We start from the raw sequence: 22,500 nt of genomic DNA, 5'->3' as shown, positions 1-22,500 counted from the left end.
ATGCAGCCAAAATTAGGTGGAATGTGTGATACAGCAGATTGGGTGAAATAATATAGGTGGCTGTGGTTGATGTTGTTGAATATATATGTTGTTGTGGCGATGTTGCTGTGGTTGAAATAAGGGTGATACATAGCACAATTACATTACTATATGTCAAAAGCCAGTGGGCAATAAAGTTAGTACATTATAAGGTAAAATATATAAACAATGAAGTGGCATTGATGGTGAAAAAAGGGTTATTCCAGTTTTTGCGTGTGATTTGTTGGGCAAAACTTCACAGAAATTCATTTCTTCAAATTAATAAACGACAACAACAATTTTTTTACATATACCCACGCGGCAATGTAATATCATCTATAAATATGCATAAACTGATTTGACCGGGTTCTGGCCGTTCAGTTGCAGCAAATGTCAAACTAAACTTATACCCAACTAACGATATAACTAACAATTTTTGATTAATACCATCTGAATCCTGGTCTGCGCACTGTTCTATGAAAGGCTCACAAGAATCATGCATTTCTTCATCAAGGCCAGTGTCATTTGTACTCTTAGCTCCTAAAAATGCAGTAAAAAGAATTCAGGAAATGTAAAATATATGCGTAAAAAAAGCCCAAGTCACTAAACGCGAAAAGAAAGAGAACACTTTATGACTTTACACGAGGCTAAAACGTCTGGAAACAGTACCAGTACCTACGTACCCTGGCTTTTCCTATTTGGTCTGTATTTCGATTTATAAACTCGTCGGCCAGTTAGAGGATCTCGACGAAATTCCATGATTGTAGCCTTCTTTTTGGTTTTCTTAACGGCATTTTGATCCAAAAGTTTAGCAAGACCGGCAATAATATCCGCAGATGACTCTTTAATTCCCTTTTTCTTTGGCCTTTTCCTAGATCTGCTCTCATCTTGATCCGCCATTTTGATTCCTTGGGATCCACGCCTCCTTAGCATTGCCTCTTGTTTTACTGATTATTGGTAAAACAAGACTCTGAGCCAGTTACTGATTATTGGTAATTCTAGAATGAGGACATGTTGGGCTTGCGAGTCATTCATGTGCGAAGAGACTGGAAACGAAATGGAGCCTTATAAGTATGCGCAGTTGTTTCCAATCGATTCAGCGTGGCTGTTTTCGTGTAAAAAGTTCCTTCGAGTGTTGATCGGTGTTGTTCGCGGTTTGTTTTAGATTTTTTAAGCTTTCGTCAAATTTTCAGCTGAAGCTAGATCGAAAGATTGTAAACGGTAAAATTATCTGTGTTTTAACGACCTTGCCGGTCCATGCCGGTTAGGTTTCGAGCTTTTACATTGCTTTTGGACTTCTCTGGAGGAAAGTAAGTGGTTTCTTTACTTTGTGCACACGCGTGAACATAGTTTAATTTCACGAAAAAGGTTGGTGGTTTAAGAGTGTTCCGTCCAAGATGGACGTCAAGTGTCACAAGGAAAAATTGGCTTCGTTTTGTCGGCGATGCGGGAACTTTTTTGATACAAATCCAGCAACAAGTAGACATAAATCGAAGCTTGCTGTAACTTTTTCTAAGGAGCTCCAAGCAACGACAGTGAAGAAATGCATTCACCGTCTCTGTGTCGATGCTGTATTTTAAAGCTTGAACGTTTCAAGAAATCGAGAAACAGAAACGATCGTCAATTAAAGTTTCCAGGTGACAAAGGTAAATGTTGTGTGTTTTTGACTCATGATTCCTATGTGAAAGAGGGAAGTTGGGGTAAAAAGAAACCTCCTTTTGTTAGACAGGTCTTTACCAGTTCAGCTGAAAGTTCAACAAAAAGTTGAACTGTCTAACAGGAACATACTGTGACCAGCAGTGGCATGTTCAGGTTTTGCAGTCTTGCTGAGGTAGACCTGCTTGCCAACATCAAGTACAAACAAACATGAACTTTGATTTGGTTTAGTAGAAATTGTTCTAGCATTAGCTTGATAGCCACCAAAAATATGGATGATATCACAAATTGTGGCGAGGACAAATATTGTGGTGCAACCATGGGAAATTGTACAGAAGAGGACAAAATTGTATTTGTGGCAAAGTTAAATTCTACTGCTGTAACTTCATGAATACTGCAATACTCAACTGCATGGTCATCAGCCAGTTGAATACCCCCGGCAATGTAAAGAGTGCTTGTTGCTGACCGAAACACTGCAGCATGATAAGCTCTTTCCTCAGACAAGCATGCCCAAGAATTCTCCATAATGTTGAAGGCATATAGCCTTCCATCCTTACATGATTGCCTAAAGATATTGTCCACACCCTCAAGGCGGTTTTCTAAGGTGACCCCACCAAACAGAATGGCTCTTTTACTTGAAATTGTAGTAAAACTATGCCCTGTTCTTGGGGAAGGAACTGTTCCCATTTGAAAAGCTGAACCTTCAGTTGAAGGTGTTTTGTTCCCAGTTAAAGCAGTCAAGTCTATTTCAAAATTCAAAGACTCGGGCATCTTTTTAGCTTGTCTTTAGCAGTAACATTTATTTTCATCAGCTCATTCGTACATGTCATGGTTCTCGTATCTATCCCTCCCCACAAAAGCAAAACATACTCCTCAGGATCAGGCGGTAACTTTGACCGTGCGTTGATGAGCGTACTCCCTTGCAAGGGAAACAAAGATGATCCTCTCAATTTATCGGGTCCAAACACATTGCAAGAATTAATTTCAACATCAATACTGGATAAAATGAATTCCATTAGAGTAAGGGAATTCCCTAACTCCCATGTGGACGGCTCATTGTATCTAGCTCCTCCAAGAAACAATATCCCCACATGTTTCTCTTCGGATTCCTTCGGACTTTTTTCCCATAAAATACACGAACAGTGTCCTTCGGGTAAGAAAAATTGTTCCTGACGGGCATTCAGTAAGTGCTTTTTCCGACTAACTTTTCTGTTATCCGCCGAATACTCGAGTAAAGAAATAAATTTGAAATCTTCTAAGTCTACACTCGACCTTCCCTCTGGGTCCGCCATCTTGTTTCAAAAATTTCACACCACAGCGCTTGCGCAGTAGACCGGCCGCGCAATAAAAAGCCTGAACCGAGCAATATGAAATGTTCTAAGGTCAGTGGGCAGTAATTTCGTAGTGTCTGAAAAACACGAACAGATTTAACTGCTAATTACATGCGGTCTTAAAGAAATTACACTAACAGAAATCAGCGCGAATAATTGAATGTAACAAAGCCTAAGAAAACCAAAAACGACTTAAGGTGGCTCGACTGGATTTTTCAAAAGTCATACTGTTCAAGTTTGAAAATTAACTACGACGCCACGAGCAACGTTATGGTAAAACAATTACCACAGCTGTATTACAAAAAGATGAAAGTTTGTTGTGATTGGTGTTATGTTGACATCGGAGTTTCCATAGCAAGGTAATGACGTCATGACAGTTTTTGCTTTCGTTCGTATTTCTCAGTACCATGAGGTTTTTTCGTAAATCGCTCACTGGAGCTTTTATCTCTTGTTATTGCCTAGATGTTGGCCAAGTTTGAACAAATTCAATGAGAGCATTTTTGAAAATTTTGAGGATGAAGTTTTGAGGGTTAAAAATACAGTAAAAACATTGTTGTCGAGATAATTTGGTGATATCTAAAGAAAACGATGCGCCTTGGGAATGCCGCTATACCACGTAGTTGCTTTATTCCACTTCAAATTGTATGTAAAAAGTTGGCGAGATTGCTCTTACCGATTGTGAGAAAAAAGGGTTTGATGCCTTTGCATTCAGATGCTCTTGTTGTCATTTTTGCGTATAATTTGGTCTATGCCAACAAATATTGTAATATTTTAAAAACTGCTCGATAGATTTTTTTAAAAAATCGTCATTGCTAAGTTGTATTTTCATTGTATACGGCCTGCAGTTTTCAAGGTTATTGAAAATGTGGAAGTTAATAAAATTGGGCCTCAAAAGTACTAATTTGTTATCCCCCATATCGTGTTTACAAGTGAGCGACCTCATTATTCACAGGCATTGTTTTAAATTCTCATATCCGCGTGCACAACTTCAGCAAAAAATGAATTTGCATCAATTAGAAAGTTCGACTGCATTCGGAGATTTTTTCCGAAACATGTTAATATAAACTGAAATTTTAATGAGCTGATTTTTAAAGGCATTTGTCACGCAATTATGCTGTAATGCAGCAATGCCGAGGGTATCTCTGACGAGGAAACGGAAAACTGTTGCTCTGCAGAAAAACCAACTGACCGAGCACTCGCAAAGAAAGCTCCACGGAGCTCGTGAAAACAATTAACAGTTGTCTCGGAGCTAGAAAATCATTCACAGACGAGGACAGACGAGGAAAAAAAGCCATATATTTTGTTTATTTATTTTCTCACCGTGGCATAGTCGCGTTTCCTTTTATTTAAATTTGTATTACATGTCTTATCTGAAATGTTCATTTAATTACCAAGTATTATTGTTTAACAATTATAATATACAGAATCATATATGTATTTATATAAGCGATTATTCTTAAATAAATATTATAACTTTAACAAACGTGAATCGGGAAGATAAAAGTCAATAAACAATTTTCTGAACAAACTCTGATATTCTTTCTTTTTTTCTAATTTTTACATCGATCACCTGAAACTGCAAGGAGAGGCATTGCTGCCAACTAATGATAATAACATTCACCACTGAGATATTACATCTCTAAACAAAACTATAATTATCTAATGTCTCCTTAGAAAAAAAATACTAATAGCCAACATAATCTTAGCAAAATAAAAAATATACAACAAGGGGGTTTGGTTCGGCATTTGCGACAGTATTATCCTGTAAGTTGTCTGTAACAAACTTTGACGAGCTTTCTTTTTCTTGCTTTTAAATCATAATCACCAAGACATTCCCGCCGGTAAATGAAAACATCGATATCATTCATCAATGAAAACCTTAATCTAAGATTGCATTCGTACAAAATAGTTAACCACTGCTGTGAGTATGTTTAGGTTTTTCGTCACCCTTGGCTTACTCCGCTTTTCTTGAATTTGCTCAAAGGACTCTGGAAGAGCTAGCACCGCTAACAGAGCTTTCGTTCCACCTTTCTTGTAAACACCCTGCATTGTTTCGTAGTCAAGCCCGGCCTTTCCCATTTTCTCCTTCATTCCTTCGGAGACCGGGAGGCGATGCAGCGTGGACTTTCGGGATTTTGCCTCTTGTGCTGAGTTCATTTTTTTTACGAACAGTTCTGCAGGAACTGCGTGCGTCTGAATTCTTTCAACAGATACTTGCAGAGGGGACTGAAATAAAATACGCGACAAGGCGGTAGCATCTTCTTGTGCATCATGTGCATCAAACTTTTCTTTCAGTAAAACTTCGTAAACGTCGGACAAAGATTTGCTCTTGCAGGAATACAAAGGGCTACCTTTCTGCTTCATTTCTGTCGAAACAATCTTTAGAGAGTCCACAAGGACAACACCAGTAGCCAGGAACAATTCAAGGAGATTGTTCCTTCTCAGAGCATTGATCAGAACTGGGAAGTCAAACTTTTCACCATTGTGTGCAATAAGGACAACTTGGAAGGAACGGGACTGCTGTTTTAGGAAACTGCAAAAATCACTGAGACCCTGAGTTTGCGATACGGCCTCCAGTTCTTTCCCTCTTCTCAATAATGTTTTTCTGCCCTTACAAAACTCTACACTTATACCGTGGACTTGCGTCGCTGACTGGCCAATAATTCGATTTTCTGGAAAAAGGTTTACCGAAAATGATTTGGTTTCAGCATTTGGTGGAATGCATGAAATCTGCAGAATATCCGATTTCCGGTCTAGACCTGTTGTTTCTATGTCGAGGGCCAAATGAAGAAAACGTGAACGTTGTTGGATTACAGGTAACTCGGAGACTTCCTGGCTGTTCCCTTCGTTGGATTTTGGGAGATCATCGGTATAATCATTAAACTCCTCCTTTGTCAGACATGCCTTTAGATCGTTCATGGTTGCATTCGTGATGGCGGCTTTCTCTTTGTCGCTCTGTTGCCAGCCGATCCCTGTCTCGTACGTTGCTGACTCGCGTTTCTCAGCAGAATTGGTCTTTTGATTCTTTTTCTTTCGAGAGTTTCTTCTCGCTTTTTTGAACTCTTTTGTTGACTTTCGCTCGCCATCCCTTTTCCTTTTCTTGTCAATTTTGTCGGTGTTCTGTTCTGTGATATGCGTCTGTGCCAGACCCATTTTTTCCGTGGCTAATGTCAGATATCTGTTCCCTTTGTTAAACTGAGCTATTCCTGCAGCGGTTCTAAAGTCGCTGCTTTGCGAGCCTCCATAATGTCTTATTTTCGGCGCTTTCGAGCCAATGGAACTGTTTACACTTTCATTTCTCTGTGATGAGCCCGCTGGGGCCAGCTTTTTCACGGAGTCACGAGAAAGAAATGGTCGAATAGCTTCTTCCAAGGTTGCACGTAAATCTTCGCCCGTCAGGTCCTTGCCTCCTGGAAGACTTCCGTGCTTGTAGCCTTCAGGGTCTTTTTTGTATCCACACCAGGAATTGCTGCAGTTATCGTGTTTGCCAAACGCGTGTGGTACGATAGAGGTGAGCCCTTCGAGTAATGAGGATGGCTGGCCCTTGTTTTGGTTAACACAGTAGGTGAAGCTCTTTTGGATGTAGGATATCACGTTAGCAGTCAACCCTTTAATCTTTCCTTTAGCCATGTATAATCTCGTTCCCAGTGTACGACTTGCATGATTCACATCACTCCATTTATCAATGTCGTAGTTAACCAGCGTTTTGAGATGGTTTTCTGTGACGCTGTCGTCATCTCCCACATAAGTCGAGTAAATCACTCCACTTTTCGGGGCGCTTGAAAAAAGCTCGACTGCTACGTTTGCCTCCATACTTTTCGAGGATCCTTCGTGGTTTTTTCGACAGTCGTGGCTTTCTGCTTCTTTATTCTTTTTCTCCGCTTCGTCACAAACCCTACACATTTTATTGCGAGTAGCATAACTAATGACTTTTCCGGTATGTAACCCCACTGCTGTGCCCACTCCTGACGACGAGTCGTGACAACGTCCTCGCTTTCTCCAGCCCATATCGTACGACACTCCGAGTTTTACTACTTCCTCATTTCCAGTCGTGGACAACCGCTTTTCTTCCTCATTAAACTGATTACAAGAATCTTTAGCCACTTCTTCTACTGCTTTTCCACTTTCTCTTTCCCGCTTTTTGAAATTGCTTGAGGAAATTGATGGTACACCAAGTGTTGTAAGAAATCCAGAGGTATGCGTATGTCCCAATCCACAATGCAGTGCACCAAGCCCAGCACGGGAATTAGCGTCGAAGGTGGGAGGGCCTCTTTTTCCAGTACGATGATGCTCGGCCGGGCGTACGATGTTAATAAACTCACATTGTGTGCATTTAACTTTTAGTACTGGACACACTCCTTCCGGGCGAACATTAAAACTATTACGTAAATCTAGGGGTCCTTGTTTACAATTCACACACTCGCTCAAAGCGGTTGTTAGCATTTCCAAATTAACCACATAACACTGATCCATGTTTACAGCTTTTGTGTACGGCAGACTTGATCTCAAGGTGGGTCCCTCCGGAACATTGTCGGCTGTATTGCCTAAACTTATTTCATTTCTAACTTTATCACTCCATCGCTGCTCTCTCATTGCCTTGCATTGTTCTTTCCTAACCGTTTTGGATCTGTAATTAGCTGGACGCCCTGGTTGAGACTGTAGCTGCTCCTCAGCATCCTGTAAACAAAATTTACTAGTTATATAACAAATCACTGACAAATGGAGACCCAATTTTCAATTCAATTTCAATTCAATTCAATTTTATTTGTTAGCAATACAATATTATCACAGTCCTAGGTGACCCGCAATTAGCAAGCTATTCTAGGCGGGCCACCCTTCTAAAACAAGTGCTGTCTCTGCTAAGGATCACATACCGATACAATTAAACAAAGATAATCATTAATAAAAATACAATTGTTAAATAAAATAAAATAAAATTAAGTCCGTTGAATAATTAAATAATCAATTGCAAAGTTATCAAGATATATAATACAATTGAAACAAGACTTAAACGAAGAGTTACTTTATCAAGAGATATTTACAAATTTCTGAGCAGCGTATATCAACATTCATCTCCTCATTTTCCAAAAGTTTTAACAGGCGATTTTTAAGTTCACGCTTAAACGGGGTTCTGTTTTTAATACGAAGTTCTTTTGGGATGCTATTCCACAATCTTACACCTATTCTAGCAAAAGAAAATAAAAGTTGGTTAGTTCTAGACGCTTTAACGTACAGATTAGCCGTTGCTGAGAATCTTGTGAAATGGTGATGAACCTGCTCGGAGTGGATAAAGAGCATAGAAATATTAGACGGGGCACGGTGATTATCAATGTCATGCATCAAAGAGGAAACCAAATGAGAATAGAGCATAGTTATTGGTAAGATTCTGGAGTTAACAAATAGCGGGGCACTATGAGATTTGCTATCCGCAAAATACATTAGTCGTAGAGCACGCTTTTGTAAAATGAGAACCTTATTTAAATGAGTGTTAGCAGCTTGTCCCCAGGCAATAAGACCATAAGAGATATAGGGTTCAATTAAGGAGCGGTAGATGTTAAGAAGTGTGGCAAATGGGACAAGATGTCTTAACCTGGCAATTATACCAATTCCTTTACTAACTTTAGATGAGATATAATCAATATGATACTTCCAAGAGAGGTTATTATCTATCAGAATTCCTAGATATTTCACAAAAGTTTTTGTTCTAGAGATACACTTTTTTTAAGATCGTTATTATAAATTTTCAAGTGAACTATGTAGTCCAATTTGCGTTGGTAAGGATGGAAAATAACAAAGTTAGATTTACTAGTGTTAAGAGAAAGTTTGTTTGCGTCCAACCAGTCACCCACTTTTGCGAGTTCATCATTAACAACTTTTTCAAGATCCTTAAGATCTTTGTTTGAATAAAGCAAGTTAGTATCGTCAGCAAATAGGTAAAACTCAAAAATCTGGGAGCAACGGTAAATGTCGTTAACATAAATCAAAAAGAGAAGGGGGCCAAGTACAGACCCTTGAGGGACACCACAAACTATCTCTTCTATATTCGACACGGTTGAACCAATTTGAGTCGACTGGTTCCTGTTCAACAAGTACGAAGAGAACCAGTTATTAATTATTCCTCTGACTCCATAATGATATAATTTGTGCAGTAAGATTGAGTGATCCACCGTATCAAAAGCCTTTTTTAGGTCAATAAAAATACCACAAGAGAATAACTTTGCATCAATATTAGTTTGAATTTTGCTTAAGATATCTAAAATTGCATGTTGGGTTGAACACTTGTCTCTAAATCCATATTGAGAAGTAAAAAAGATACCGTTTTTTTCGCAATGTGATTTAAGACGTTTAGCCATCAATTTCTCAAATAATCGATTGAAGACAGAAAGGAGGGAAATTGGGCGGTAATTACATGGATCAGTTTCGTCTCCCGATTTGTAGATAGGAATTACTTTGGCATGCTTCAAAAGATGGGGATAAATACCCGTTGAGATAGACTTATTCATCATGGCAGCTAAGAGTGGAGAAAGGATATGGCGCCCAGATTTTAGAAGATGAACCGGGCAAGAATATAGGCCATATACTTTATTACTGGGTATAGCCAAGATTTCCAAGTCCACCTCGGATGGAACGACGGGATCAAAAAAGAAAGACTTAAAGTGATTAGTGCCGACAAGGTAGTCCTGGAAATTTATCCTGGAAGGTGATATATTGCGTGCAAGCCGCGGTCCAATAGACGCAAAGTACTGATTAAAGATATTGGTTATTTCAGACGGATTTTGTGTTACTCCAGAGTTGTTAGAGCGTTGAAGGGCTGATACTGTTTTTCTGTTACGCTGTCTGTTCAATAGTTCATTAATCCCCTCCCACGTTTTTTTAACATTTCTTAGATTTGTAGTGAAGTAAGCTTCATAATACAATCTTTTACTGAGACGAGAAAGACTAACAATTCTATTCCTATACAGCTTATATTTTGAGATATCTCCTGAATAAAAGAGTCTATTCTTTATTTTGATAGATTTACGTAGGCCCTTAGTTATCCACGGTTTGGAAAATTGTTTAGCCTTGCGCCTAGATAAAATTTTGAGAGGAGCGTGTTTATTAATGAGCTTGTTAAATTTATTGTAAAAGGAAGAAAAGCATTTGTCTACAGATCCATATGTCATTGAGTTATCCCAATCAGTATCCAAGACATCATTAATAAAGCATTCTTCAGAGAAGTTGGAATAATCGCGAATTTTATGTTTAGCAGTAAAATTTTTTGGTATAAGACTGTGGATAAAACAAAATTGGGAGTAGTGATCACTAATGTCTGACACGATATTTCCACCTGAAATTTTATGATCAAATCTATTCAGAAATATATTATCAATGAGTGTGGCAGAATTATTGTAGACTCTAGTTGGTTTATCAATTACCGGGAAGAACGAATAACATTGTAAAGATAACAAAAAATTTTGGGAGTAATCGGAAATTTCAGATTTGAGGAGATCAATATTGAAATCGCCCATAAGATAAACAACTTTATCAGAGGAGCTAAGTTTTTCTAAAGTAAAGTCAACATATTGGAGGAATTGTTCCGGATCATTATGCTGCCTATAAATCACTCCACAAACGATATTTTTACTCTTTAGGGATTCAATTTCGATCCATAAAGCCTGAAAAGCGTCTTTAGATGTTCTCTCCAGAACCTTATATTTCAAACAATTATTAATGTACATTCCAACACCACCACATGATAGAGGTGTTGGGACATATTCAAACTGATAGTTTGGTATGCAGGCATTGAAATCTAGCCCAGATGAATTTGTAATTTTTGTTTCAGTAATACCGATTACACTGAATTGGTAGTCAAGTTCATCTAAAAGATGGACTTGAAAATTATCAATGTTTTTCCGCAAACTCCTTACGTTAGTATGAAGCATAGAGAAAGGACATTGACTATCTGATTCCAACAAAGACTCTTTAAACATAGAAAAACTATAGGGTGAGAAATATTTACATCTAATTTGTTGCATGCTTAAGTTTCTGTCGGGATTTAATGATGATTCGGTATTTAAGCGAAACAAATCTAAATCATAAATACTATGAAGTTTGTCTAAGTACTTCTTGGTCGGTAAGTCACTGTTGAGAATGTTATTAAACTGTCCATGAGCTCTAATAATTTCAACATTCGCGTATGGAAGTTCGCTTAGGGTAGATTTAATTGTACAACGAACACGTTTCTTGCTAACACTCATACTTATTATCTAAAAACAGACAAACAACTCTACATCAACATGAATACTTAGCCTTCACGTCCATTCGTTAATCGGTGCAGGTCCGTGATATCCTTAATCTTGATGGCTCGAGACGTGGTATCTTTACGAAGATAAACAAGCGATCCCTTCGACCAGCAATACTGATAGTGAAACTGCTCCTTGAACCTCTTAGCTTCAAATAAAACCTTTTGCATCCTTGGCGTTAAATGGTCAAAAATTCTAACAGCGGAAAGGGAGGCATCGTCAGGTAAACCAACAGCAGATGGGGCAACTTTACTTGCATTTCTTTTATGATTCATGACATCATCTTTTGACAATCGTCTAATAAATCGGCAAATGATTGGCCGCGGGCCGCCATTGTCATTGCTTCTCGTTGGGACTCGATGGGCTGTGTCAATGTCATGAATTGAGACAGCGGATCCAATTGCCTTAAATAAACATTCACACAGCGCACTCGTAGAAGCCGAGGATTCATCTTGACTCAATTGAGGGACACCAACAATCTTAACATTATATTGATAACTGTACTCTTGAAATTCATCGATGCTCCTGGAAACTCTGTTAACTTCAACAGCAATCTCATCAAGCATGGCACCTAAGCGATCAAGTTCTTTACCAGCAGAGACCCTGAATCGCTCAAAGTCATCATATTCTTTACTCATGAATTCTAAGCTTTGCTCTACTTCGTCATTAGTCGCTGCAGGTTTTTTTGACTGCTCCAGCAGCATCACCTTCATCTTAGCAATCTCATCCGCCATGACAGACAGTTGATCTTTAAGCTTACTGTTCTCTCTCTTAAGGCTAGCAACAGACTCGGGCATTCTTGAATCTCTCAGAAAGCAAAAAAAGAAAAACGATCGTGAAAAAAGAAACGAAAAATTATCCAAAACGAAACGAAAAATTATCCAAACTTGATTAAGATTAGCGGAGCTCGTAAAGTAACGTCCGTCCTGACCAACTCACCGCTGACCACTCATTGAAATAATGTAGAAAATCGTTATGAAAACATCCATACCTGTGATTCACTTCGTCTAGCCTTCTTTCCTACGGCCACGTTGTTCTGCAGAACAGCAGTTTTCCTTTTTCTAGTCAGAGATTCTCTCGGCATTGCTGCATTACCGAATAATTGCGTGACTAATGCTAAAATTTCAGTTCATATTAGCATGCTTCGGAAAAATATCCGAAAGTAGTCGAGCTTTCTCTTTAATGCAAATGCATTTTTCGCTAAAGTTGTGCACATGGATATGAGAATTTAAAACAATGTCTCTGAATAATGAGGTCGCTCACTTGTAAACACGATATGGGGAGTAACAAATTAGTACGTTTGAGGCCCAATTTTATTGACTTCCACATTTTCAATAACCTTGAAAACTGCAGGCCGTATACAATGAAAATACAACTTAACACTGACGATTTTTTAAAAAAATCTATCGAGCAGTTTTTAAAATATTACAATATTTGTTGGCATAGACCAAATTATACGCAAAAATGACAACAAGAGCATCTGAATGCAAAGGCATCAAACCCTTTTTTCTCACAATCGGTAAGAGCAATCTCGCCAACTTTTTACATACAATTTGAAGTGGAATAAAGCAACTACGTGGTATAGCGGCATTCCCAAGGCGCATCGTTTTCTTTAGATATCACCAAATTATCTCGACAACAATGTTTTTACTGTATTTTTAACCCTCAAAACTTCATCCTCAAAATTTTCAAAAATGCTCTCATTGAATTTGTTCAAACTTGGCCAACATCTAGGCAATAACAAGAGATAAAAGCTCCAGTGAGCGATTTACGAAAAAACCTCATGGTACTGAGAAATACGAACGAAAGCAAAAACTGTCATGACGTCATTACCTTGCTATGGAAACTCCGATGTCAACATAACACCAATCACAACAAACTTTCATCTTTTTGTAATACAGCTGTGGTAATTGTTTTACCATAACGTTGCTCGTGGCGTCGTAGTTAATTTTCAAACTTGAACAGTATGACTTTTGAAAAATCCAGTCGAGCCACCTTAAAACAACTGACTTACTTCGTGACGGGATTCCAGAGTTAAATTGAACTGTGTAACCATTAAAAACGGGAAAAAAACTAACTAAAAACCATCAACTTGCTCATATTTCAATGTCAATCAATGTGATCAATACGTGAAAAGAAAAAGTGAAATATTAAACTAAATAAACTTTTAAACGTAACGCAAATGTCACGCGAGCAATGTTCTTCTTGAAACACACGATGGTCGGTTGCCATGGGTTTTCCTCCCGCAACTCTGATGCGCGCTGGCGCAGAAATCAGCGGCAGTTGGCACGAAAAGTAAAGGCCTATTAAAAAATGGCGGCAAATAATAACAGCGCGAGCACATCAAACAAACTCTGTTTAAGGCACTTCGGCATGGAGGATGAAACAGAGAGAGGAGACCGGTTTTGGAATACCAACTCCGTAGAGATGAAGTTCTCTGCGGAGAAAGAATGGTTGAGGAGGGTGCGTTTCGCAGAAAATAAACCTAATTACGGGATGAGAGACCTTGATCCCGTGTTGGAAGAGCTCACAGGCAACAAGTTGGAGCTTGTAGGTCCCTTGATGGATGGCTTTCTAAAGGAGATCGGGCTCTCTATTAATGCGAAGCTCGCTCGCTCTAGAATGACCGGTCTTATGGCGCCCATCACTCTCTTTATGCCATTTCAAGTCTTTAAACATATCTGGGTTTTAGTACAAGGCTATGGGGGAAGCGCGGACACAACCAAGAATAGTGAGAGAATAACGCTAACTTTCCAAAGGCTCGACACTGCAGAAAAAATTTGGTCTCCCGCGAGATGTAAAGGAGAGAATTTTCTCAAGAAGCGGCACTTCGAGAAAATCCCCGAGGATGGTCGCGTGCTTCAAAGTTACAGCGGCAAGTCAATTGTTGTTGTAACACCAACAAAGGGTAGTAACCACATTTTGCGTGCAGCGCTATGATCGAGAAGGATTTGCAAAGGACTCCAATTTGCAAAAGCTATTGAATTTGAACACTATCTAGCTTGACAGTTAATTAACAGTAGGACTTGCTAATGTTTTGTTAGACCTTGTCACGAAACTTCATACATCAAAAGAATGACAACCTTGAATGTAATCTGAAACAAAGTTCTAAAGGAAACATGTTTTTAATACAAGCAGATATTTTAAAATTTAATCTTCGTATCTTGTAGACTGTAATACATTGGAGTGAATAAATAGAATTATGGTTTTACCTAAACATAATAGCTGAAAGCTTTTTTATTATTTGACTAACAATGATGTCTGACTCATTTATGAAATTATCTATCAGTATACAGAATTACTCCTTTTAGATACAAATTTCATTTATCTGTGTATGCTTCATCTTACTTTTAAAACTATGAAGCTGCAAATTCGTTTACCTTTTATTTGAGACAAATCCATTAATAAAACAAATGTATTGTGTCCACATAAGCAAAATGCTTGGCCACTAGTTATTGACCCTTTGACCCCTTACAATGTCTAGAATCTAATTTCTTCTTACAATATTAACCCCAAATTAAACATAAGGTCACAAGAATGAGGGAAATAATTATTAACTAATGAAGCTCTTGATTATTTAGCAAATTCTCCTTGTCAACACCTTGTAAAATATATTGAGAACAGTATAGAGAATATTCATGCTATTGTTGGCATGTAAAGGCTTAAGTGGCCAAACCTTTAAGTACAAAATTCCATAAATTCATTAGAGCAGAAACCCTGCCTCTAAAATGCAAGTTAGTAAAAAAAATAATGGGTTTATAAAGTTTTAAATGTAATATGTCAGTGCATACCAAGTGATATCAGTGACAACAGTACTTTCGCATTTGGACAGGTTTAACCTCTCTGACAAACATAGCTAATTTAAAAAACTTTGCACCAATTTAAATATATTTTTCTTATGAAGTAGGTATATTACTCACATTACTGGTACACAGAATTTGTTGAGAGCCTAGTTATCATTCTCATAACAAGTATGCTTTATTGTGCACCAACTTGGCCAAGAAAAATAACTTGAAAATCAAATATTTTGAGAGATTTAAACTGTTGATTAAAAAATAATTCAACTTCCCCTCCCCAGCCAATGCACCTTCAAGGCGCTTAATTAGAATTTCCTTAGTACCTGCAGTGCTTAATCCTCTACTTCGTAAAGCTTCCTTTAAACTAGGTACTGTCATCAAAGTTGGCTGCATAGCTTCCTTTCTTACCTCAGTGGCATTGCAGAACTTTAAATGAGACAATAATGACAGGTTATCAGCAAAGCGAGTATTGCACTGTTTACAGACAACAGGTTTTAGTGCACACAACACTGATTCTGTCAGACCTCTGCTGCTTGCACAAGTCACAAGGTTAATACTAGAGAAACAAACTTGACAACTGAGCAAATCGTTCTTTATTTCTACCACAATTACAAACATCTGATTGGTAACAGTGTGGTGGAGAACGTGATTGGTAGTGTGAGGTATAAGAAGAGGGCATTGGTTGATGTTCTGGGAGGTAAAATGAGCGAACATAATTACTTCGCATTACTTGCCACCATTTACCAGTGGCAGTACTTACATTTGACCGGTTAGTTAAGGTCAAAACTTCCTTCACTCCAGAATGTTTGGCCTCTTTAGCCTGCAAAGAGACAATGCCATAGCCCACCCCAAGGGAATAGGGAATGGCATATCCAATTGTCCATGTTGTGACATTAACACTGGATGAAAAAAACAAAGACATCAGGTTAAAATACATACTACACATTTCTTTCAGTTCTGCAACCTGAGCAGAATTGGTCTCTATTCTATTAAAAAGCCCCCCAGCATTCCTCAGATACTCACCTATCTTGCTAAGAGCCAGTTGTTGGATTGTTTGTGCCTCTGTTTCATCTTCATTTTCTAAAGTGTCAACTAAACGGTAGTAATATCGAGCCAATGCAATAGCTTGATTGCCAATAAGCCTAACTGGTAATTTGTTATACCTGTTAGTTTCATCACTAAAATGTTCTTTTACTCTTGAAGCCAAGTATCCCAGTCCACACCCCCCCTCACCTGTTGCATGCCTTACATGAGGAAAACCTGTCTTCTGCAGGTATTGTTTTAGGTCCTCCTCTGATTTCTGCAACATTTCCTGCTTTCTGGCACGCTCCCCAACACTGTCTATATCAGAAACCCTCAAAAGAGTCTTTTGGGGTTGTCCCTCCTTAACATCTCCATCTCTATTCCCTATAGGTGCTGCCAGGGCAGAAACAAAAGGATCAAACTTTCCTCTTCTTACTGCCTCTAAATATAGGAGATCAATATAATGCTGCCAGGCATTGATCTCACAGTGCATGGGTTCTGGCCTTAACTTGTCTGCAAAATGCCCAATCCTTGGTAGACCTAACTGTCGGATGCCATTTTCAGCCATAAACTGCAACTTTCTGGAATTTTTATTTTTTTCTGAAAGGTTTGGGGGAAGAGAGGTGATAAAATTGTTTACCTTCTCAGTATTAGAAGTTCTCATTTCCATAGTGTAAGGCTTCCAGGTGTCATCTTTACCCACTCCAATACTACCCCCCATAGTGTTCATGTTTCCTTTATGAACATTTGCATATGGGGAAGGATATGTAGCTGCCTGGTTGAGTTCATTGGCAGCCCAGCTCTGCCAGGACATGTCTGCTCCTGGCTGAAATTCAACAGTGCACTCCTTATCACAAACAGTCAAAACATTACCTTCCAACATTTTCATCTCTTCAGTGTGCTGCTTCCAGAGGTCATGCATTATTTGATCTTTCTCTTTTACACTTACACAGTGGAGGAGGTACTGGAAGTCCATACTTCGTACCTGATCTCCAAAGTTCCAGCACACCATACTTCCTATTGACATTGTCAGCTCATTTGTTTCAGGAGCTCCATCATCTGAGAACTGAAAAATAAAATGATTTTCATTTTCATTGAACCAGACAAGTTTACGAGAAAGATGGGGAACTCTCAAGTGCAAATCAATAATCATAAACACCAGGTCAGTGACTGTGCGAGAAACACCTGATACCCCTGGGATCTGTGTGACATGACCAATGTCTAAACTTTTCACAAACTTGTCAACATTGTCATCTGAGAAGCTGAGCTTGGGTAACCTTAAGTCAACTCCAAGACATTTAATGTTACGTGGCAGCCAGACTTCTTTTTCAGCATTAAAAAATGAACTTTGTGTTTTACAGACAAGATTATACTTTCTTCTAGACAAATAACTCTGATATTTAAGTGCCACAGACTGTTTCAGTACTTCTTCTGACTTCTGAAAATCATTAATGGCTCTCTCAAAAATACCCTGAAGAAATCGGCCCCTCTTATAACTACTCATTAATTTGGTCATGGTTTCATTACTTGCATTGGCAGCCAAAAAATCCCATGCCCCATACAATGAAGCTTCAAAACCCCCATGAATAAATTCTAAAATGTTTTTAGTTTCTTCCCTTCTCCTATATCTAGTGCTCGACTTATAATCATTAATCATTTCATATGATGTGCTAGCAGCACTCCTTCGTCTTCGGGAATAATCCTTCTGCTCCAACAGCTTTTTCACTTTCTCATATGCCTCCTTTAGTTCTCTCAGTGTCTCCTCTGCTTCACTTATTTCTTTGTCTAGTGTCTCTTTCTCTCCTTTTGATTTTTGCAGTGCTCTTTCTATAAACAAGGATAGGGAATCATCATCAAAATAATGACAATTCCAAAACGGCAAATAAATGAATAAATAATAATCAATTCCGTTTATCTTGCCGCAACTAACCCACTTACAAGTAGGAAACTAACCTGATTCCTCCACTAGAGAATCTGTCTCCCTTTGTAAAGCCAAGATATCTTGCTCCTTCTTGGATAAAGCATCTTCTTGGACTTGAAGATGGCGAAAGTTGTCTTGGAGCGTTTGGCGCTCCTTATGAATGTTAAAAATGGGCGATGTTTCCCAGAAACGATTTACTTGTCGTTTCGAATCACATTTGCCCACATGGCCTTTCCCTTTGCTGCATTTTCGGCTTTTTCCGCAACATTTACGGTCTCCTTCAGGGCTACAGATGAAATAAAATACTCAACATTGAGCCTGAGGAAATTCAAGATGGCGGCCTAAACTGATCAACGGAGAAAATCGAGTTTACAGGACATTTTCTTACCTGGATTCCTCCGAAGAAATCGGCGAAAACGACGCCATTTACACCAAAGTCCACTTTCAACTTTCGATTTATGGCACGCTCGGTAACTAAACGGTCAAAATTATACTTTTCAGGGAGGAGGACAGGTATTTTGGGTGTATTTTCTTCGTTTTTGTTCTGCGTTTGTCTTAACAGAGGGTCTGAATGGGGGTACTTCGATAACACTAAACACTTATTTTTTTGACTGTAAAACATTAAACAGTTAATTTTCAGCAATTTTAACACTAACATTAAAAAATTCGTTGTAACATTATTTTTTTCCCATGAACAAACAAATCACACCTTAAAAGGGGAAATATCTATGTTGGGCCTATGTTTATTGTCTCAAAGAGGTTTTTTTGGCCATTTTCCAACAATTCGGGATTATTTCAAGACTTCCGAAGAGTGAGGGAGATATCCGAAAGCTTCCGAAGATTTCCGAAAGCTGTCGAAGATGTCTGAAGGCTGCCGAAGATGTCCGAACACTGCTGAAGATGTCCAAAGACTGCCGAAGATGTCCATTGAGACTGCCAAAGATATCCACAGACTTATGACCGAAGATATTTGAAGACTACCGCAGATTTGGCTTGTATAACTCATAACAATTCTATTCTTAAAGCGCTTTTACAGCGAGGATTCAACAACCGTGACCACTTAGAGAGAATATATTAGTAACAAATCAGATTACGATATTCAAATCAAACAGCCAATGGGATAGAACATCGAAATAAGCAGTAAAATTAAGCAAATTTATGGACTGCCATCCGTTGTATGAATACCTCAGTATGATTGGTTGGCTTTGTGAGATGGTCCCAGTTGGTGTATCTGTACTGTAAACAAAAAGAGATAAATACGAAAATTACAAGGAAAATGAGAGTTAACATATATGAGTGTTTAAATTTGACTAGTAATGAATGCAATAACAGAATATTCTTTTACCAATAAGATCGGCTACAGTGCTCACAATGTATAATGATCAACAAAAATGACAGACATGTCACTCCATCCTGGCCAAAAACATTTGATTATATTCCATACCTGAATAGTCGCGATTGTCCCAACTGTTTCTAGAGATCAAGGCGGAAATGAGCGCGGGTGATGCGACCAAATTTGCTGAACATTATGTCTGTATCATTATCCGCATCGATCTCCGAGTCGGTGTCGAATTCATCCTGTTTCTCGGAGAGGTCTGTCACGTCACCAACTGCGACAACTCCGAGCATGCTTTCGTCAACAAAGGTGATTCTCGGTACTTCGTTTGTAGCTCGTGGAATATTTGTATCCTGGTCGACTCGTTCTTCATTGTCTGTCCCTGGATCATCTTAAACATCCTCTTGGAATGTTACTCTAGTACACGATGGCGTAATGGAATATACAGCTGGCGGCAGGGCTCCCGCTTTGTCTTTTGTTGATTCGCTTCTTACCGTCCTTGACAGGTCGATACCTGTCAACCAATTCCTTCATGGCTGCCTCAATGTTGGGGTCAACGTTATCAGCTGGAGGAGGTTTCATCAAATCTACGTCCCGTAACTCCACACTGGATTTAGGCACTGGATAATAAGACTTCTCAAGTGTGAAGTACTTCGCACCCCACTTCGTTGTTCTCTTTCAAGATTCCTTTGAAATTGTTCCAAAGTCTTGAGCATACTGAAGAGCGGTGAAAGTCTCGTTTTTGAAGTTGGAGACTGCATGAAGGTTCTCTACCTGAGTTGTTAGGAGCGTACGCAGGTCAATGTCACCAAGATAGTCCTCGTTTACATTCTTAACGTTATCTCGTAGCTGTTCCATACCTCTTTCGAGAAGCACCAATGACTCCTGTGTTTTGCTGGAAACAGTTCCTTCAGGGCCATTTATTGTTGCCGTTTCTTTCATTTTATAGTGCTGCCTTACTTTAGCGACTGTGTTTTTAATATAAGCATTTACAGATGAAACATTGCACACAGCATCTTGAAGAGATAATTGGACCGCGTCGATCGTATGTGCACCAATTCCAAAACTATCATAGAGACATTCGAGGTTGCAAAGAAAGGACACTTTGCCAGTAAGCCCCGTAGCTAGTTTGATTGTTGCAGCAGCTATATCGGAAACAAAAAAAATTTTCTACAAGGAACAGATTGCATGAAATTGTGTAAATGAGCAGCTTTCTTCAGTTCCATCAACGGTTCCTTCATGGCCAGTACCCAACAAGGTCTCGACTATTGCACCTAAGGGATTAAAGGTCTTAACCTTTTGATCTTTGTTGTCGGTGAAAACAATGTTGCCCTCATAACCGTACAGCCTCCTGATTTCCTTACAAGAATCTGAAGAATTCCGCAAGAGTCGCTCAGCATTGACAGAATCGAGGTTACAACCATATAACCCTCCAGCTGCGCTAGTTACAGCCAAGTATGCTGATTGCCGCAGAACATAAAGAGATTCAACACTTGTCACGTCATTGGAGTAGTTTATCTGTCTCAGCCTACTACCGATGATAGCCACTCCATTTTACTCTAACTCCAGCTGCATTATGCTTCTCTGCTCATCATCTGCACACAGGAGGATATCCTTACTTGCCGCACAGATGGAAGTTGATTTATTTAAAGGTGGGTTAATCTGGACAATTTGTTTATTCAGTTCTCGACTTGTGCAGCTAAAGATCTCAGATGTGTCGTCAACCGCTTCTGTAGAACTGGACCTGTACCCTCAAGTGACAATCTGAAACGACTAAGCTGCGAGAGCAAATCAGCTCGCGATTTTAGGCGTCCGGGTTTGAAAAGTACTTCGCCTTTCAACTCAATGAAACGGATTGCTGATGAGCCTCTCTCTGCAACGAAGACTACGCCATTGGTAAAGCATAGGTCACGCGCATCCTTGAATACTTCCCTCCGAACATTTACATCGACTGGTCGGTGTAAAAGCAGTTCTACGAGACTATCGAGAGTCGAAATCGTAGTCTAACGCCAGTACTTTGCCTTGGGGCCCAATTTAAAGTGCAATTGGTCTTTTGCAAACACTACTTTGGTTGGATTTCCAGAAGCGATACTTTTCAGGAACTATTTTGTGGATTACCAAACGTATCCCCTTAGGTACATCCAGTACTGAGGGTCTAGTAAGGCGCATTATCGGTTCTAAGGACAAGAGCATTTCAGCTTCGGCTCACTGTTCGTCAGTGATTTTCTTGATTTTCTTGCAGAATTTAAAAGAGCAGATAAAATTTGAAAATCCTTGAAAAAAACTTTGGGGTCTCCTTTCAAACACTAAACAGTATTTTTTTCAAGAACAGTAAACATTAAAAAAATGGCCAATTTAACAGTAAACACTAAAAAATATGGACAAATAACACTAAACACTAAACCCCATTCAGACCCTCTTAACAGTGGAGCCCCCTAAGTAAAAAATTGTTCTCTCAGTACCAGGACTCTAGAAATACAGAAATCACAGCGGTTGTGTTGACGTATTGGCTTCTGTAAACCCATTGCTAGCCGGTAGCGTACCTATCTTAGACGAGCCGTTTCGTGGAGAAGTCATTCGAAAAACCTGATTTTTTCTTTCTTCTGCCGTAAGTGAAAGGCCATAGTCATTCAATATGAAAAAAAGAAGGTTGGTAAGCTTTATCCAATGTAAAATAAACGACTGAAAAAAGCCCTTTAGCTTGACGCCTTAAATCAGCTCAAGCCGTGAACGCGTCATCACGTGACCTCTAAGATAGCAACGGGAGGAATTTACATAGCAACCGACCATCGTGACAAGGTCTTCAAGTGTTTCTTGTGTTAATCCTTCCATCGGAATGGACACAAAACTATGACGACAACAAGCACAATTCGTACCAGTACGTTCCACTTGTTGAAGACGTGCACAGTGTATAGGTTTGCAACAGCAGGGAGTATCGGTGGCGTTCCGCAAATAAATATTGACCATCATCAGGCAAATCATACAGTTTTCATATATCTCTTCATGTTCTGTTTGAAGCCCATGTTGCCGACGAGAATGACGGGGTGCTTGTTGGTTTCAGTGATTTCCAGACATTTCTTCCTTGTGTAATAAAATACTCCACAATTTACCGGTAAACTAGTAATAATCAATACTG

General features: G+C 39.0%; 3 protein-coding genes and 2 pseudogenes across 3 annotated transcripts in view; 1 reads left to right on the top strand and 4 right to left on the bottom strand.

The window, feature by feature from the left end:
- LOC131799659 (uncharacterized) overlaps positions 1 to 22,500 on the top strand; it is a gene marked incomplete in the record, with an annotated part of 189,028 nt that overhangs the window by 43,589 nt on the left and 122,939 nt on the right.
- LOC136279690 (uncharacterized) lies at positions 4,890 to 7,598 on the bottom strand. The gene has a single exon (XM_066163629.1). It carries the CDS (start codon positions 7,596 to 7,598, stop codon positions 4,890 to 4,892), a length of 2,709 nt encoding a protein of 902 aa, XP_066019726.1.
- Positions 11,121 to 12,209, bottom strand: LOC131790235 (uncharacterized). Its single transcript, XM_059107416.2, has one exon. It carries the CDS (start codon positions 12,082 to 12,084, stop codon positions 11,290 to 11,292), a length of 795 nt encoding a protein of 264 aa, XP_058963399.1. The 5' UTR covers positions 12,085 to 12,209; the 3' UTR covers positions 11,121 to 11,289.
- On the bottom strand, positions 15,250 to 18,565 carry LOC131779153 (uncharacterized; annotated as a pseudogene).
- Positions 19,782 to 20,306, bottom strand: LOC131775124 (uncharacterized; annotated as a pseudogene).

The sequence above is a fragment of the Pocillopora verrucosa genome, chromosome 3, assembly GCF_036669915.1.
Source record: "Pocillopora verrucosa isolate sample1 chromosome 3, ASM3666991v2, whole genome shotgun sequence".
NCBI classification, from domain to species: Eukaryota; Metazoa; Cnidaria; class Anthozoa; order Scleractinia; family Pocilloporidae; genus Pocillopora; species Pocillopora verrucosa.
Note: the sequence above shows the minus strand (reverse complement) of the source record. Positions and strands in the feature narration are given on the sequence as shown.